Source organism: Salpingoeca rosetta, assembly GCF_000188695.1.
Source record: "Salpingoeca rosetta unplaced genomic scaffold supercont1.15, whole genome shotgun sequence".
In the NCBI taxonomy this organism is placed as follows: Eukaryota; class Choanoflagellata; order Craspedida; family Salpingoecidae; genus Salpingoeca; species Salpingoeca rosetta.
In genome coordinates this window covers 554318-573192 of record NW_004754919.1, presented here as the reverse complement: position 1 = coordinate 573192, position 18875 = coordinate 554318, and the positions used below count along the sequence as shown (strand labels likewise).

Below are 18875 nucleotides of genomic sequence, written 5' to 3'. Positions count from 1 at the left end.
CACACACACACACACACACACACACACACACACACACACACACACACACGCACGCACGCACATACAGCCGACGTCTGATGGAATGGCAAAATTCACCATCGCCAGAACCACAACCGACCACGACCTCCCAACAGCAAGCACATGGTGTGTGTGTGTGTGCGTGTGTCTGTGTCTGTGTGTCTGTGTGTGTGTGTGTGTGTGTGTGTGTGTGTCTTCCCCTCAAGCCTTGTGTCTGCTACGTCGACCTCACTCGTACCGTTCCTCACGCTTGCCATCACCATCATGTCTGCACAGCTTCAACCTCCTTCGCCTTGCGCAATACGACAGCAAAGATGAGCTGAGAACTGCCCTGGATACCGCCCTCTCATATGGGGCAGAGGGATTCTCATTCGCATGAAGCGTGACACGGATCGTGCGAGAAACAAACTAGACATAGCCCTTTACACACACACACACACACACACACACACACACACACACACAACACACACACACACACACACACACACACACACACACACACCGAGGGATAGTGGGACGTGTGATGTTCTTGATGGCGCAATTGCTTTCCGTTGTGCGCTCCGTTACATCGATTCTGCTTCGTTCCTTGGTTCACACACACACACGCGCGCACACACGCACGCACACACGCGCACACACGCACACACGCACACATGTTGACTGCCATTGTGTTATATCCTCACAATCTAATAATGGATCCATGAAGAGACATGCAGCAGCTCAAGAAGAGACAGCAGAATGGGTGGTGGTGGTGGTGGTGGTAGGGGGAGGGAACAGCAACAGCAGGCCACACAAAGACACGGTAAAGAGGCAATGGGCTGGTGCACATGACAGCAACTTGGCACGCCACAAAACACACAGTGAAAGGGGGCACGTAACGCTGGCAATGCAACCAGTGAGTGTATGGGTATGTAAGTATGCATGTGCGCGGACACATGCGGACACATGATCATGGCGTCTTGGATAGCGGACGCGGGGCAGAGAGTTGGCAGTTTGGCTCAGATGATCTCAAGTGGCGGTTTCGTCTTGGGGATGTTGTACTTCTCGCGGTTGTCGTTGTACAGCTGAACACGGCGGTGACGAGGGTGAAGGAGGGTTACGTGAGATTCAGGGGCAGTGTACATGTGCATGTTGTGTGCGCGCGCGCGCGTCTGCGTGCGCGATGTGTGTGTGTGATGTGTGTGTGTGTGTGTGTGTGTGTGATGTGTGTGTGTGTGTGTGTGTGTGTGTGTGTGTGTGTGTGTGTGTGTGTGTGTGACGTGTTGCGTGGTTGCAGGAATTTCACAGCACGGCAAGCACACCCCACCTTGCGCAGCGCCTCGATGTATTGGTTCAGGTATTGCTGGACCTGTGACACGATGGCAACCAGGCATGAAATGAGTCAAAGGAACAGAGCCCATTGGCTTGGCACGCACTCGCACCACAACGCCACTCTCTCACGTCACAATCACGCCAACCAACCAACCAACCAAACCACCCCCTTTTGCCCAACTGTCCCGCACCTGCTCCTTCGAGGGGTCCTCGATCTTTGGGACGGCGATCGGGGCGCCGACAACTGTCGTGATGTGGCACTCCTTCGGCAGCACGTTCTTGATCAGCGGCAGCGAGATGCCAAACACGCGCTGTACAGAGGGAAAAGGGGGGAGGGATGGGGTGGTGTGATGGGGGATGCGGGTGAGGAATGTGCAGTGCAGATATCGTGTGTGTGTGTGTGTGTGTGTGTGTGTGTGTGTGTGTGTGTGTGTATGTATGTGTTTCACTCAAGTTCAGACAGGGGAGCTCCACACTTCAAACAACAAGGAGCAGTGAAAGAAGGCAGAAAAGAAAGGGAAGGAAAAGGGAAAGAAGCAAGAGGTGGTGAAGAGTAGGGTTTGTGGGGGCACGCATCGGCGTGAGGGCATGCCAGGGAACATTAGGAAAGTGGTTCAGCAGCCTCATGAATCACTGGACGAAGCAAGTGAACACCGACACCAAGAGCCCCCGAGTACACCAAGCCCAAACGACACCATCAAAGCCACCACACGTGCATCACATGGAAGCGACAGCACATGGGGTGGATGATGGGAGGCATCGCGCGCAAAAAAAAAAAAAAGCGGGGCACAGTGCGGGTTGTTCTTCTTCCCCGCCACTGGGTGGCTCGCCGTGTCGCAATCGTCATTGAGGGGCCTTGAAGCACACGGCCACACAAAGGTGTGGCGTGGCAGCTGCGCCCGGCTCGATCGCGTCTTCTCAGCAAGGGAAGTGCAGGATTAGGGTAGGGGGGAGGGGAGGAAGGAAGCAGAGAGGAAATACTGGGGTGGATGGATGGAAGGAATGAAGGATGGAAGGAATGAAGGATGGAAGGAACGAAGGATGAATGGGGGAGATAGGGGCAACGGACAAAAGAGGTTGAAGGCCCAGGAGGGTGTGTGTGTATGTGTTTTTGGTTTTGTGTGACCTGGAACTTGTTCTTCAGCTTGTCGATGAGGGGGTTGTCGATGCCGATCAGGTCGTATGTGTTGTTCTCGTTCTGCAATGTGATACGTGTGTGTGTGTGTGTGTGTGTGTGTGTGTGTGTGTGTGTGTGTGTGTGTGTGTGTGTGTGTGTGTGTGGAACAACCATGAGTGCGCACTTGCGAATGACTGACACACAACAGTGAGAGCAGCAACAGCGCAAGCAGTGCAACGACAACAAGCCCAACATGGCTACATGCAAGTGCGTCGACGTACGAACGAGAAGACGGGGACGAGGTGGCTGCCTGTCTCAAGCGCGAGCTTGATGAACCCGCGTCTGTTCTTCAGGTACACGACGTCCTTCTCCGGATGGCAGTGCAGTGCCTCCGTTGCTGGTGCGGATGAGGATGGGTGAAGATGGACGAGGATGGGTGAGGATGAATGAGGGTGGAGCAGGTTGGTCGTGTGAGGTGGAAGCATGGGGGAGAGATGGGTGATGTAAAGGTGGGCAGGGTGGGGTGAGGAAGTGTGAGGTAGTGCAGGTTGGGGGTGGGATGGCCATGTCACGTCAGGCACCTTCCGAGCAAACACCACAATAACAGCAACAGCAGCAGCAGCAGCAGCAGCAGCAGCAGCAGCAACAATATCGAGCGGCAGGTGACGCACCGCCGCCGGGGACGAGGGCGAGGGAGAGGCCCATGTTGAGGATGCGCTTGGCGCTGTACCGCGCAGCGTCAACAACACCTGCAGCAAACGACAACGCAAACACATGCACATGCACATCAACATACACACCAACACACACAAACACACACAAGCACAAACATACACACACGCGCGCACGCACGCACACGGGGTGGGAGGTGTGGTTGAGGGATGGGCTGGCATATGGCCGTTCTTTTGACCGCGAGTGCATCGGTGAAGGGAGTGCGCAGCAGGTGCAGGTCGAGCCATACAGGAAGTGTGCAAGCAATGGCATCTCTGCTCACCACCCCAGAGGAGGATGTCACGATACACGGGGACGTAGAAGCAGAAGGTGGCGGCGAGCGTGCGGAAGTCAATGCCGGGGAACAATTTCTTCACACCAGAACAGAACAGAGCAGGGGTGGGAAGGGTGGCAAAGGGTGGCGGGAGTGTGACCATTGGCGAGAATTGAGGCAAAGCCGCCACATGAAGCGCGGAGGTGCAACAAGAGAGACGAGTCGATGCCACCCAATGGTCTGCAGCGGTGAGCGCCCGCGCACTGCTGTCATCATCACCATCCACCCCGTTCATTACACTTCACCGCCACAATCACCACCACCGCCGCCACCAACACCAATACCACCGCCACCAGCAGTGCCACGATCACCACCACCATCGTCGCCACCAGAACTGCCGCACCTTGAACTGCGAGTCCTCGGTCTCGTCGCCAATGGCGATCATGGCGCCAAAGGGAAGGACAGAGTGCGGGTGGAGGCCAAAGATGTACCTGCGATGGGTGCAGCAAAGGTGATGGTGGTGGTGGTCAGTGGGTGAGTGACATACAGTCAGGTCAAGTCGGAGACAGGAGGGAAGAGGGGTGCGGGAGAACGGAAACAAAACCACAACACGCTCGCCAACATTTTCAACACATGCGTACGATTGGTCGGGGTTCAGGTCAGCTGTCTTGACGAGCTGCACGTGGAAGCGCTTGCGAAGCCACTTGAACAGTGCCCACTTGCGCTGTGTCCAGGTGATAGCCAGTGAAGGAGGGGCAAAGAGTGCGCGTGAGGGGGGCAGGGGGTGGCGGACGGCGACCATTACAAAACACACGACACACACACACACACTCTCTCTCTCTCACTCACACACACACTCACACTCACACACACACACACACTCACACTCACACTCACTCACACACACACACACACACACACACACACACACACACACACACACACACACACACACACACACACAGAGCATGGCATGCAACACGTGGATGCATTCTCACCGCGCGGAGGGTGGTGCGGCCGCCGTGTTGCTCACAGAGGTCGGAGTAGGGAATCATGTACAGCTGGGATAACAATGGGAACAAAAGTGAGAGAGTGAAGAGGGAAATTTGTGAGTGAGCGTGAACGAGCGGGGATGTGTGGGTGTGGATGCAAGGGAGTGGGTGTGATGCTCTGGAGCATTTGTGGCTGCAGCAAGTTGCATGGTGTGACATAGCGCACCAAGAGAGCAGGGATGCAGATGGGAAACGGCATGATGGTCGTGTCCAGTGTGTAGCACGTCGGGGCGGCCTGCACCAGCGAAGTTGGGATGGACAATGAGGTGGGGAAGGTGAGCTTGTTGTGTCAGTCAGTGTGCACAACACGCCCATGGCGCACGCAAGAAAATGAGGGAGCATGCATACCAGGATGCCAAGGAAAGCGATGCGAAGGAACCGGTCAAACCATGCTGCATGAAGAGAGTGGGTGAATGTGTGCAAGTGCGTGTGAGTGTGCGAGGGGACTATGTGATTGTCACCATTCATGCTCAACGTTGGCGCAGGCAGTGTGTTTGTGCAAGCACACATTCACACACACACACACCGAACACACGCACACAAATACACAGAGCACACGCACACGCACACGCACACGCACACGCACACGCACACGCACACGCACACGCACATGCACACGCACACGCACACGCACACGCACACGCACACGCACACACACACACTACCTTCTGGTCCACTGACCTGGCATGGGCTCGCGGTTGCAGCCGCGCATGGCGGCACGGCGCTCAATCACGGTCGCAAGTCCGCCAAGGAACGCCAGGCCAGCGGCCTACGGCATTTAAGGAAAGCATGAAGTCAGAGAGCATGATGAGCGCGAAGCTGGGAGGGAATGGTGCCTGGGCTGGGTTGATGGGGATTGATGGGGGGGGGGCAAAGGTTTGATAGTGTGAACGCACCTGGACGTGCCACACTTTGAGACCGTCAGCGAAGAGCATCATCGTTGTTGCACGAAACACACACGAGGCGGCGATGAATTTGTGGTGTCGCAATGAGGTCTTACCTGGCCGGTCATGCACCCATTGCTGTCTGACCCACGTCTTCTGCGTGATGATGTCGCTCAGCGCTCAGGCGCTCAGGCACTCACACCGCATCTATTCCTTCACTCAAGCGACAAAAGGGTCTCTGTTTGCTCGTTGTTCTTGATGTTTACTCAACGTACACATGCTCTTTAAACGTAGAAACAGAAGACAGCAACTCGTTTCACAACAGAAAAGAGGGCAAACGCAAAAGCATGCAGGCACAACACACACAGACAACCCAAACAAAACAATATCGCAACGAGTCAGTCTTTAGGTCCATTCACACACACACACACATATCACATCACAAATCAGATCACTTGCAGAAAGTGGCTCGGTAGGTGTCAACGAGTTGGTTGCCTTGTTCGCCGCCCGCGCGCCGCAGCAGCTCTTCGGAGACAAGGTTCGTGAGCTGATCAGCCCCAGACGCATCATCAATGTCCAGGAACTCGCAGCGCCCACCAGTCACCTGAGCGGCGTGCTCAAAGAAGTCCTTTGCGCGCGGTTGAATGTAGAAGGCATGAACCGGGATGCCTTTCTCTTTCAGCTTCTGCAGCTCGGTCTCAGCGGTCGTGGATTTGGCAAACTCGGGAAACTTGGACCAGTAACGCTCACCTTTGCTGTTTCGCTTGGATGCCACCTCATCTGGGGAGTTGGCTGGTGCGTCGCCAATCAAAATCACCTGCGACACGTCCTTCTCCGTGTTGGCGCGGTGAAGCGCAACCTCAATGGCTTCGTTGCCCCAGCCACCATTCACCTTCAGGCCAAACAGGAACTGCCGCAGTGCAAGCGGGTTCTGCTCCCAGCCCGACACCTGCTGCAGCTGGTCCGCATCCACGTTGTAGTTGCGGTATGCCGCCAGCTGCATGGCGACATCGCTGTTGCCAAGCAAGCCGGCGTCGTCAAGAATCTTCTCGGTGCGCTCAAAGACGGTGCCAATGACTTGCGTGGTCTTCTTCAAGCTGGTGCTCATGGAGCAAGTGCAATCGAGCGCGTAGAATGTGCGCGTGACCTTGGACGCCACCTCGCGCGTGTAGTTCCATTTCTCAAGCGCCTTCACCACTTCAGCCTTGCGCTCGCCACTCAGTTCCTCAAGGAATGCCATCGATTCCTCGTGCTCCTTCTTCACAGCCCGCGCAATCTCGTACGACTGCTTGAACTGCTTCCCAAACGCATCATCGCGCCTCTCGTGAAGATACTTGCGCAGCTCGTGACTGCTCTCCTGCTTGTCGAGCGCTTCAAAGTCCACATCAAACTTCTCCAGCTGCTCACGGCGCAGCACCATCGAGTAGCTGCCCGGCTCACCCTGCCGAGCCGTGCGGCCCATGCACTGCCGCTCCTCAGCCATCGTCTCTGCCAGGAACGTTTGCAGCACGTGCACACCGCCCTTGTCTGGGATGGCCGGGTCACGCACCTGGAAGTCCACGCCGCGCCCAAACGAGCGGGTGCAAAGGGTGATGCGCTTCTGCTGCGTCGCATTGCGCACAATCTTCTCCTTTTCGGAAGCATCCAGTGTCTCGCTCAGAATCTGCACGTGCTGCATGAGGCCAGCGAGGGACTCGTGCTTGTAGTACTGTTGAAGCTCACGTGCAGTCTCAAACAACACAAGCACGGGGCGGCCCTGTCCATGGCGCTTGCGAATCTCCTGGGTGATGGTCAGATGGTACTGGTCAGCGGGCACAATCTTCAGGTCGTTTGCCTCAAACGGCTTCAGCTGCGACGCGCCAAACATGGACGGCATCACCGTGTACGTGTGAATGCCGTAGTCTTCCTTCAGCACCCCAAATTCGGGAGCAGACAGGTCCTTGAGCGTGCCCGTCACACCGAGCGTGCAGGCAAACGTGCGCTGCACCTCAAAGTACGAGAACGCGCCGCAGTTGATGAGGAAGGCAACCTCCTTGGCCACGTCCTGGGAAGTGTGTACGTCAACGCCGGTCTTCTCAAGCTCGTGCATGAGCGCGAACAAGGTCTTGTAGCGCATGCGCATCTTGTAGTTGACGGTGTCGTGCAGCTTGTAACCGATGCGGCCGCCCTCAAACACGTACCCGTGGTTCTCATACGATTGCAGGTCAACAATCATGGCGTTCACGCAGCTTCGGAGGAGGTCGTGGTACGGCTTGGCAAACTGCTGCTGGAGGCTTTCATACTGCGTCGAGGTGGCCACCTTGGCGAAGGTGAGTCCAGTTGTGCGATTGTCCCACAGGTGCATCACCAAGTTCTTGACAGCCTCGTTGGTCACCTTGCAGTTGGGCGCGTACGTGTTGCTCATGATGCTTGGGTCGAGCGCAACATCAACTTCGTCAATCAACAGCACGCGAGGGCGCGGAACCTTGGAGGAACTGGCACTTCCAGGCAGGAAGCTTGCTGCTTTGTCCTTCAAGGCAGCAGCCTTGTCCTTGGCGCGCTTGATCCACCCAGGCTTCTGGAACTTGTCTTCTTGGATCAAGTGCTGCACGCGCTCGCGGATGTCGCCCTCCTTGTTGATGTGCGACTCGCACAGGGCGTTGAACGTGCCGTATTCCACATGCTCAGCCACGCCCAGCTTGTCAAACAAGAACACAAAATCGCCATAATCGCGCGTGGTCAGGTACTCGGAGTAGCAGGCAACGCTGGCGTGCATGCCGTACAGCGCAAGCACAGATGCCGTGACAGCCAAGATGACGGCTTTGCCTTGTCCCGTCAGGACCTGCACCAGGTTTGAGTGCAGCTCGCCCTTCTCAGTGCCAGCGCCAAGCAGGCGGAAGATGGCCAGGGCTTGGGAGGCGTGCGGCTGCAGGAGCTCCTCACGTGCCTGGTTGGGGTTGCTCGCGTGGTGCAGCGTCCACATGCCAAAGATGTGCGCCATGAGTGTCGGCAGCCGCGACCTCATTGGAGCCGTCCATTCCATGCCCTGAGCGTGAAGGTCTGGGTTCTTTGTGATCTCGGCAGCGCAAGCCCTCGCACTTGCAGCAAGTTCGTCGACTGCCTTTGGTCCATCGGTGATCATCTTCAAGTTCTTGTGGTACTGCTTGAGGAATTCGTCAAACATGCGCTTCAGCTCGTCACAGTGTTCGAGTGTGAGTTTGTTGATGTCATCCTCTTTCAGCGTCTTCAGCGCGTCGTCGATGCCCACAGAGCTGATCTTGTCGTTGAAGAGGCGACGCAGATACCCGGTGAACACATCGTACGCCTGCAGCACACGCTGTGCCTCTGGGGACTGTAGCCCGTCCAGCCGAAGGCCAAGCCTGGGAATGTGCTTGTTGCTCTTCTTGTTGTAGCTGCCCAGGAATTCCCTCACACGGCGTTCGACCTCATCGCGAACACAGTCCACGTTGTCACTCATCCGCTGCAGCTCAACAAGCACACCTGCAATCTCGTCGTCGGTGGCTGCATCGTGCAGCTGTTTCACCTTGCCCATGGCGTCCGCCATGAGTGACCGCTGAAGCTTGGCAATGATCTCCGTGCGCTTGCTGCGCCCGCGTCGTGCACTGCGCCGCCGCGAAGGGGAGCCTGAGCCTGAACCCGATCCCGAGTACCTGCCCACAGTCTGGGGTGGCCTGGCATCCTGCACGGCACCGACAATGCTCAGGTGTTGCATCAGGGTCTCCATCCTATCGTACTTGCGTGACGTCTGGGCTGCGTCGAGCTCTGATGCAATGTGCTCCTCTTGCAGCTGCACGTGCTCGGACAGCTGCTCCGGGCGTGAGCGCACCGCCTCCACCCCGTCTGCAAAATAGGCCGCAAAGGGAAGTGTCAGCTCCAGGAGCTGCTTCGTGCAGTGGAGGCGTGCGTATGCCTTGCGCATCTCCTCTGAGTTGACATTGTACTGGTCATCCAGCACGTTGATGCCCATGCTCTCGTCGAACCACTTTGATGTCACGTCATCCAGCTCCGACACGACTGCATCGAGCGACTGCTTGCACTTCTGGCACTCCTCCAGAACAGCTGGTGCGATGTGAAGCTCCTTTGCGGGGCGGGCAAGCTCCGAACCAGTGCATGCAACCAGCCCGCACTGGTGCGACAGCATCATCGTGTTGACGGATGCAAAGGCGTTCCAGTCCACTTTGGAGGGCTCCAGCTCTGCCAGCGCGGTCTTGAGATGGCCCACGTCCTGCTGCAACTTGGCCACATCTTTCGAGCACTTCACTGCCCATGCACGGAGGTCCTCGAGCACAGACGCACCATCGTCCGTCTCGCGACGCTGCAGTCTGCCTCCGCCGCCAGTTGTCCTGTCTTTCTTGATGGAGTTGCTTGCCAGCTGAATGCTGCTCTCCAAATAGAGGGCGCGCACCACGCTCCTTGCAAAGTCCTGGGACACGTCACGGGCAATGCCTGGCTCCGTCAGTTGGGGCGAGGCAAACACGTGCGCCATGGTTTGGTGCTCAACGCCCAGCTTCGATGTCGCTTGCTGCACCATGGCCTTCAGCTTGGCCGCTGCAGTCGGCACGCCAATCTCGTTGCACTTGGCCAGGCGCTTCACAACCTTGAGGAGCTGCCGGTCTTGTCTGCGGTCCTCGAGCGCTTGGAAGGCGTCCTCGGCGATGCCGTCAACCTTGGACGTGAGTTGCGCGTTGATGGTGTTGGCAAGCTGGCCCACAGGCTGCTTGCGCATCAGCCCAACGTCAGCTTTGAGGCCATCCCAGTCGTCGTGGTCAAGCCGCTCCTTGAGCTCGCTCGCCCGTGATACAATGCGCTGGCGAAGCGTCGCCAGAATGTCATCCGATGTCGCAGTCACCTGCTTCTGCATGTCATCAGGGCACAGCTCCTTGAAGTGCTCCAGGTGCTGCATCACAACCTCCAGGTTCACACTCATCACATCGTCGCTGGACATGCGGGCCTTAAAGTCTGTCAGCAGCTTCATCACACGCTGGTTCACGGCTGCCTTCACCTGAGCGCTCTCCTTGGCAAGGTGTGCCAAGACCTGCGGCGGGTTGCTGATGGCCTTCTCCAATGTCAGGCCCTCAAACGCAGCGACAGCCTCCTCGGGGCCCCTGAGAATGCTTGCTTTGAGGTCGCTGATGCGCGCGTGTGCTTCATCCAAGCCCTCAAGCTCGTGCTCAACAGCTTGGAGACAGGAAGCAAGCTCCTGCAGTTGGGTTTGGGCCTCGGCGAAGCAGCATCGCTTCATGTCGTTTTCCACTCGGTCGCACTCATCTGTTAGGAATGTGTTCACTGTGTTCCTCACGGCAGCGATCTTCTTCTCCCACTCTTCTGCCTGCTCTGCGGTAACGAGCTTCAGGCCGGGCGCCTGCAGCTGCTTGGTCGATTTTGCCATGTTGAGGGCTTGCTGCAGTTCCTCGAACCGCCGCAGACGCGACCTCTCGCTGTTAACGTAGGTGATCTGGTGAGCACGCTTCAGGCAGTTGGCGTAGGTTGCATCAACTGCAGTGATGATGGACTGGTCCAACGTTGGCCGCTTTTGGGTGCTTGTGTCGTGAAGCTGCTTGAGCAAGGTCGCTGCCCGGGGGAAATCGCGCGCCTCCACGGCTTGCGTGAGTTGTTGCACAGCGTTGTCCCTGAAGTCGGCAACCTCCCCAGAAAATTCTTTGTAGAGCTGGGCATACGTGATGGCGCCCCCGAGGACGCCGTCGAGCTGTCGCAAGATGCCTGCAGCCAGCACGTGGCGATGCAGTTCATTGAGTCGTCCGTCCTGCTTAAATTGACGGCACTCCGTATCTCGGGTTGCTGCATCCTGACCCAAGGTGCGGAGCTCTTGTGGCGGGTTCTGGAACGCCAGCACATGCAGTTCTGGGAACTGATCTTCCATGCGCTGCAACTCCTCCAGTCGAATCTGGAGCGTGAGGCAAGCCATCCTCAGGCGTTTGGTGGCAGCCACTGCATCCTCAGCCGCATCGTTCACAAACGTTTCGAGCACGTTGTGGTAAAGATGAGAGAGGCAGCGGCGAATGTACGCTCCGTAGTTGGCCATGGATTCCTCCAAGACGTTCTTCAAGGCGTTGATGCTGGCAACGTAGAGACTGAGATGGGACTCCTTGGTCGCCTTGTGGAGGAAGTGGTGGATGCGGTTCACACGTCTCAGGTCGAGCTGGAAGTCAAGGCGCGTGGTCGATGGTGAAGTGCTCGAGACGTCTTCGTCACCGCCCGTTGCAGGGTTGTCAAATGCGATGTCTTTTGGGACCTTGGCAAAGAACTCCTTGGCTGCATCCACAATGCGTTGGACACCTTCTGTAACGTGGTCGATGGCCTTTGTGTAGCTCCCATCAATGCCTTCGAGGACGCTGCCGAGTGCGCGCAGACTGGACAGCTGGGTGATGGCCTCCGCCACTTCGGGAACAATGTCGGGGTTGTCGAGCTGCATGGGGAAGCGCGTGGCCTTTGCTTCAAACTGGTACGCCTCATCTCGCACACTGCCGATGAGTTTGTCGGTGGCCTTGTCAATCATGCCAGCCTGCAGTTCGTTGGCATACGTTGCGGCCTTGAGCGAGGCCAGCAGGGCTGGCAGCGAGCAGTGAATGCCACTGTCGTCGTGATTGTTAAACGCATTGTGGACAATGTCACGCACGAGCTGTTGGGCGGTGCCGACGACCCGGCCAACCTCTGTACGCGCTGCGGCCTCATGACGGGTGTACTTGCGCGCCAAATCCACGGAGGGGAGGTCGCGGAACCGAATGAGGTGAAGCACCAGCGGCTCTGCCTGCTGAAGGGCGTCGGTCAGGTCCTGCTGGCACACTTCCGCAATCTCGTCGATGATGTGGGTGAGATGCTCGTCGCACACGAACACAAGCTGGTCGAGCAGTGACTCCAGCTGCTGAGCGCCGATGACGGCTGCAAGCTGGGGCGTCTTCTGCACATCGGTGATGAGGGCCAGCGCTGTTGCCAGCGCATCCACAGCAGTCTGTCCTTTCAGGCCCAAGTTGTTTGGGGTGAGGTCGGTCAGCGTGTGGCGGGCTTGGTCAACAGGGCGATGCACGGCAGCACGCAGGGACTTGATGAATGCCCCCCGCCAGGGAGCAATGCGCTGCGACGCTGACTGGGCGGTCTCTGCTTCGACTTCGACTTGGCCGGTGAACTCGCCCACCTGCTGAGGAAGGCTGCTGGCACTGGTCTTCTGGCTGCTGGCAGTGCTCGTCGTCGTCGTCGTCGTTGTTGTTGTTGTTGTTGTTGTTGTTGTTGAAGAAGATGTGCTGCCGCTGCTGCCGGCGCCACCGGAGCCCACGCTGGCGCCTGTCAGCTGGCCCGTGCGGGTGGCGTCGAGGTGGGCGGCAAAGGCGTCTGCAGCCTGCAGTGTGGCTGTGCTCAGCTCGCCTGCCTCGTGCAGCTGCCGCTGTTCGAGCGCCTCCACGGCACGCCGCTGCATCGAAAGCACTTCATCTGCCAGGCCCTGCACGGCGCTCTCGTACCGCTCGGCAGGGATGCTGCTGATGGCGCCGACGAGGGTGCGCAGCTTGTTGGCCTGGTTGACGCGCGCGTGGGCAGAGAGCTCAGCGCGGCCCACGTCCCGCTGCAGCGTGTTGACCAGATCGCCAAGGGCGGAGGCCGTCACTTCTGCAGAGACGGCGGAGAGGTCGAGGTTCGGCAGCTCGCGTTGGAAGAAGCGGGTGGCGTCGCCAATGGCGGTGAGGGTGTCCAGCACGTCCACGGCAATGAAGCCGGTGGAAGCATCCTTGAACTCGTTGATGCGCTCCACCACAGCGTTGAACTCACGCGTGAGATGCTGCACAATCGCCTGCTGGGCGTTCTTTGTGGCCCGCGTCACCTCCTCGGACGACACCACCTTTTGCAGGCCCTGCAGCTCCTTGACGCGCTGAACGGCGAGCTTGTGCTCGCCACGCTCCATGGCAAACTGGATGGCGGCGATGTTGAGGCGGGCCTGGTCAGCGATGGCTGCCTCCGAGGTGGAGAGGAGGGATGGGTGGTCGGCCACGCTAAACGGGGCAATGGGTTGCTTGTTGAAGATGTCGCTGAGGTGGATTGCGATGCGATCTGGTTCGAGAGGGAGGACAATCTCATCTCCGGCTTGTCTCCGACTCTTGAGTTGCCTGAGCTTGGCGGCGATGACGCGGACGATGACACGATACGGATCATCACTAGGGCGCTCCCGTGCTTGCTCCTGGAACACCTTGAACATTTCAGCGATTGCGTCATGCTCGTCAACGCTCTGGTACTTGGTGAAGAGGAACGAGAGCTGCTGGTTGACGCTTCTGATGCTCTTGAAGAGGTTGGAGGCGACTTGCAGGCTTGCCTTGGTCAGTTCCCCGTTGGGGCCACCATCCTTGGAAGCGACGATGACCGGCCAGAAGCCATTACATGCCTTGAGGGCGTGGTGGATGCCGATGGTGTTGGCCACGTCGATCTCTGCACCGCAGTTATCGCCGATGCCTGTGTATTGAGTTGTGGAATGGGTGGGGGTGGGGGAGCAGTTAGTGAGTTAGTGGGGCGAGGTGGGGACACAAGTGTGAATCAAGCTTGCTTGTGAGAGAGAGTGTGTGTATGTGTGCGTGTGTATGTGCGTGTGTATGTGCGTGTGTGTGCGGGAGTATGTGTGTGTGTGTGTGCGTGTATTGGGTGCGAAACAGCAAAGCTGCAACTAACCTGGCGTGTCCACAATCAGGACGTCTGTGTCGTCATCTGCGAGCATCACACCATGTTCTTCAAGGTAATCGGCTGACAAGCGAACACCACGCACAAAAGCCGTCTCGCTTTCAGGGTTGCCATTGACCTTGAAGCCCTCAGGAGCAGCGCCAGGGGCAGGGCCAATGTCGCGATAGGCGTTGGTACGCTGGATCATCGTGCAGCCAGAGAGATAGAGCAGGGAGGTGGATTTGCCGCCGCCCGATCGACCAAGGAAGACGACGACGTTCTTGTTCTTCATCGCCTCCGCATACACGCGACTCTGGTCGATGAGATACTGTGTCATGTGGATATCGAATGGGCGGATGACCTTCAGCAGCAGCGTTGTCTTGGCAAGGGCCTCCTTGAACTGACCATCCTCGATGTCACGGCCAATGCGGTCAAAGTCGTCCAAATCGCAGGGGAGGTAGCGCTCCTCCTCGGCACGCTGCCTGGCATCCTTGAGGGTCTCCAGCAGCTGGGCTTTGTCCGTGGGATCGCCGGCGGCCGTCACGAGCAGAACGAGGAGCACCTGAACACAGCAGCGAGGTGGTTTGGTATGTGTTAAGTGTGTGTGTTCGGTGGTTGTATGGAAGCAGGGGAGTGGGTTGTATATGTAGGCACGTACGTACACACACACACACATACACACACATACACATACAAGCAGAAGGACAGATAGAGAGGAGTGCGTATGAGAGAGAGAGAGAGAACACACCACACAGAGCGTATGCGCACATGCTGGAACTGACCTTGAGGTATTCCATAAACTTCTGAGTCGAGGCAGGGGCAATTTCAACACGTCGCTTCACGTCCTCCATCGGCTCAAGCATGTAACGCTTGTTGCTTGCGTCGCCTGTGGCATCCTGGTCGGGCACGTCAGTGGTCGAGGCTTCTTCCTCCTCCAGATCCACGTCCTCGTCCTCCTCGCCGTCGTGATGGTCCTGTTGTGGGGGGTCTTGTTGCTGATGCTGATGATCTGCGCGGTGAGCCTCCTGCGCCTCCCGGGTCGTGCGGCGGGAAGGGTGAAACGATGGCGCGTTCGCCGCGGGCGTGCGTGTGCCTGTAGGCACAGCATCCGATTGTTCCTGCTGCTGGGTCTCTTGGTATGGCGGCGGTGGATCGCGCTGGTCCGCACCGCGACCCGTCCCCGTTGGTGGGCGTTTTGGTGGCATTCTCGCTCAAGGTCCTGTTGGGTCCTTCTGGTTGAAAGGCTTGAGGCCGTTTTGCGTGGCGGCGTACAGGTAGACAGGTAGACAGGTGAAGCAGTGAGGTGCTTCTTCCTTGTTCCTTGCTGGGGTGTTTTGTGTGTGTTCCTTGCTTGCTTTGCTGTCGGCAGAAGTCTCAAGCGATCGCAATCTCAGTGCTCAGAGTGCTTGCTTGGAGTGCTGGAAGGAAAATGAACAGAAGTGCAGATGCCAACTCATCCACTGCCACCAAACTGTGTGTCAACTCAGGTTGGTGCTGCGTTGTGTCCTCTTGTGTGCAGGACGTTTTGTGTGCGTGGCGTCTGCTTGTCGACAATTCCCATGGTGGATTGTTGTGTCTGCGTCTGTCAGAGAGGCATGCAGACCTTTGGGTGGTGTCCCGCATGCAAATAATGTCGTGAGTCAGAGCGGAATATTGGTGTGTCACCAGCAGCAGCAGGGGGTGAGGCTGCGCTGTTCACTGATGAGTGCGCAGGCCTGCGCCAGTGCACGCAGTGCGGTGCTAGTCTCTTTGTTCTCTTTGTTCTTGTTTTTGTTGTTCCCTCGTTGCGCCAGCGCTTGTGCTCAAGGAAATCCCAGTCACCTCCAAAAGTGCTCAAGGCGGGACAGAACGCAGCAGCGTTGTCGACGACTCGACGAGTGTAGGCTTGTCACCTGAGATGGGTGTGGTGAGTCTGGTGGGTGTGCTTGCTGCTTTGCTGGCCTGCGTGCCTGCTTTTTGTGTGTCACATGGAAGTGGTCTGTCTTTGTTGAATTTATTGCTGACATCAGCACAATGTGACGACACGACACACAGACACACACAGACACACACAGATACAGACACAGACAGACACACACAGACACACAGACACACAGACACACACACACACACAGACAGACACACACAGACACAGACACACACACACACACACACACACACACACACACATAGACAGACACACGCACACACACACACAGACACACAACCACATGTTCGCTTGCGTCATTTGCGTTTACTGCTAACAAAACGCGACACGGCGCACACACACACACCAAAACCACGCCAATGCAAAGGTAACAAGGGAAAAGCGTACACAGCAGAGCGAGGTGCAATTGTGTTCATCACATCACATCACACACACGCACACACACATGTGCACGCGCTCCACATCAACAGTCCAGCAACAGCAGCAAATAAGGGTTGGAAAGCAACAGGAACACAGCAACAGCAACATCATCAGGCAAGGCAGTGAAGCAATTCACGGGACAGCAGCTGTCCTTGCAACGCGGCTGTCCTTGCAACGCTGTGCTCCAAATGCACACAGACAAACAGACACACACGGACACAGACACACAGACACACCAAAGCGCGTGTGCAACATGCCCAAATGCATCCACAAACGCATCACAGATCACAACCCAACAAAACAATCACACACGACAATCAAGCAAACATGTACCAACACGTGCACGTGCGTTCACGATGGCCGAGCCAGCCTTCTCATATCGGCGACAGTGAGGTCATAGGAGCCCTCGGCACCAACACGGTAGCTTGCCACGAGGTTGTTGCGCCACTTGACCTTGCACCAGCCATCACCACGCGACGCTGCCGACTCAACAATGAACCCGTACGACGTGCCGCCCTGGTCGCCCCATTTCCAGTGGGGCCCGCGGACAACAGGCACACCAACGATGGCATTCTCCCGCGTCACAATGTCGTTTGGATGCGCAACAAATGACACCTTGAGTCAAGAGAGTGGAAGGAGGGCGGGGAGGGAGGGAGGAGAGAAGGGTGCGCCATGTGAGATGCGGGTGAATGGGACAGGAGGGACGAAGAGAGGTTGAGATGGCGGGGGAATGAGGAGGATCGTCAGAGAGTAGCAACAGCATCGAGGGGGGTTGAGGTTGAGGTTGAGGTTGGCTTGAGAGAGGGAGTGGGAGAACTGAACAGCTGGCAGGCAAAGAGACTGGCAGAATGGATGGGTGCACAGATAGACAGACAGACAGACAGACAGACAAACAAACAAACAAACAAACAAACAAACAAGCACACACACATACATACACAAACACACACACACACACCGCTTCTTACCTCACGTTCGCGGTACCAGTATGTCTTGTTGAGGAAGCTGTGGATCTGGAACGGCTGGTGGTCGTGCTCGTCAATGACAATCCAGCCCGCTGCGTTGGAGAGCGAGCCCTCGGGCGGGTGCGATGCCGGATCACGGCTCTGCACCACGTCCCCGACAGCCGGCCTGGCAGGTGGGAGGAGGAGGAGGAGGAGGAGGAGGAGGAGGGTGAACGGACGAAAGGGTGGTGAGAGGTGTGGTGAGACCATGCGTGGAGTGCAAGGTAAAAGGAGAACAGCCACCCCAGGAAGCAGATAGCAGCACGCAATCGATCCCCCTCCCCCCCCCCCCCCCCACACATACACACAAATACAACAACACGGAAAACACAGGCAACGCACACACGCGCGCAAACACATACAACACACCACCACCACCACCACCACCACCACCACCACCACCACCACCACCACAACAACAACAACAACAACAACAACAACAACAACAACAACAACAACAACAACAACAACAACAACAACAACAACAACAACAACAACAACAACAACAACAACAATAATAACAACATGCATATGCCTCCCTTCCACACCTTGGTGAATCCTTGCGTGTGCGCTTCTGCACCTCGAGGGTGAGGCCAAGATCGCGAGTGCGCGGGGATGCCGACGATGGTGCGGGTTTGGACATGGCTGGGCGCGCATCCCCCGATGCCAGCATGTCGGTGAGGAGGGTCTGTAATACAGAGCGCTGCTCCTGCTCTGTCTTGAGCTGCTTCTTCAGAGAGGTGACCGTGTTCTCGAGAGATGCCAGCCGCGTGGTGAGCGACGTCAGACACGCGTGCGAGTGCACATCGGACACTGACAGCTCGCACTTGCACACGTCGCACGGCATGCGCCTGTGCTCGCACGTGAGCGTGTGTGATGCGAGGTCTTTCTGGTACATGCGCTTGCGGCACCCGTCGTTTGGGCAGCTCACCTGCAAGGGGAGGGAGGTAATGAGTGAATGAGCGGGTGAGTGGGTGATTGCAATGCGATGGTGTAGAGACCGCGCGATACTTGTTGCCAGCCACACACACATACACACACCCACACACACACCCACCCACACACACACACACACACACACACACACACACACACACACACACACACACACACACACACGGAAAACACAGACAACGCACGCGTGCGCAAACACACGCACACACACACACAGAGCATGATTGTGTACACGCTCCCCTTCCTCTTCTCATTCTCGTCCACCGTACGTATCGGTAGCCGCACTCCTCCTCGTGTGACGATTTCTTCTCGAGCGGAATCTGCATCAAGCATCCCTCTGTCTTGTTCCCGCAGTACACGAGCAGCGTGTCCACCAGCGATCGCGCCTGTGGTGTGCGTGACACCATGCAACAGCAGCGTGAGGGTGCGTGTGTGGAACGAGTCGACAGGAGTGGTGCCAGCCTGCATATCCCCCACACCCACACGCGCATTTGCCGCAGGCGCAACATACATCTCTCATCACACACGTGTCATACCAGGCTGGC

General features: G+C 57.3%; 4 protein-coding genes across 4 annotated transcripts in view; 1 reads left to right on the top strand and 3 right to left on the bottom strand.

Annotated features, from left to right (window-relative positions):
- PTSG_05919 (uncharacterized protein) overlaps positions 1–397 on the top strand; it is a gene marked incomplete at both ends in the record, with an annotated part of 7541 nt that extends 7144 nt beyond the window's left edge. The window contains 2 exons of the mRNA XM_004992755.1: positions 68–144; positions 295–397. Coding sequence (XP_004992812.1) covers positions 68–144; positions 295–397 — 180 coding nt within the window. The remainder of the gene's footprint in view (positions 1–67; positions 145–294) is intronic.
- Positions 398–681: 284 nt separating this feature from the next.
- PTSG_05918 (uncharacterized protein) lies at positions 682–5457 on the bottom strand. Its single transcript, XM_004992754.1, has 14 exons — positions 5383–5457; positions 5168–5255; positions 4835–4878; positions 4653–4721; positions 4433–4495; positions 4076–4158; positions 3838–3925; positions 3444–3531; positions 3121–3198; positions 2731–2846; positions 2459–2530; positions 1524–1643; positions 1328–1369; positions 682–1085 (listed from the first exon to the last, which is right to left on the bottom strand). Exons 1-14 carry the CDS (start codon positions 5422–5424, stop codon positions 1020–1022), a joined length of 1059 nt encoding a protein of 352 aa, XP_004992811.1. The 5' UTR covers positions 5425–5457; the 3' UTR covers positions 682–1019.
- Positions 5458–5574: 117 nt separating this feature from the next.
- PTSG_05917 (helicase) lies at positions 5575–15441 on the bottom strand. The gene is made up of 3 exons (XM_004992753.1): positions 14808–15441; positions 14038–14587; positions 5575–13824 (listed from the first exon to the last, which is right to left on the bottom strand). The coding sequence occupies exons 1-3, from the start codon at positions 15228–15230 to the stop codon at positions 5822–5824; spliced, it is 8976 nt and encodes a 2991-aa protein (XP_004992810.1). The 5' UTR covers positions 15231–15441; the 3' UTR covers positions 5575–5821.
- A 1116-nt stretch (positions 15442–16557) lies between these two features.
- The window catches only part of PTSG_05916 (uncharacterized protein), a 3392-nt gene continuing 1074 nt past the window's right edge, over positions 16558–18875 (bottom strand). The window contains exons 3-7 of the mRNA XM_004992752.1: positions 18867–18875; positions 18600–18716; positions 17925–18307; positions 17341–17503; positions 16558–16987 (exon numbers count right to left, since the gene is read on the bottom strand). The exon at positions 18867–18875 is cut by the window's right edge and continues 108 nt beyond it. Of these exons, the coding sequence (XP_004992809.1) occupies positions 16724–16987; positions 17341–17503; positions 17925–18307; positions 18600–18716; positions 18867–18875 (936 nt within the window). The 3' untranslated portion in view covers positions 16558–16723. The remainder of the gene's footprint in view (positions 16988–17340; positions 17504–17924; positions 18308–18599; positions 18717–18866) is intronic.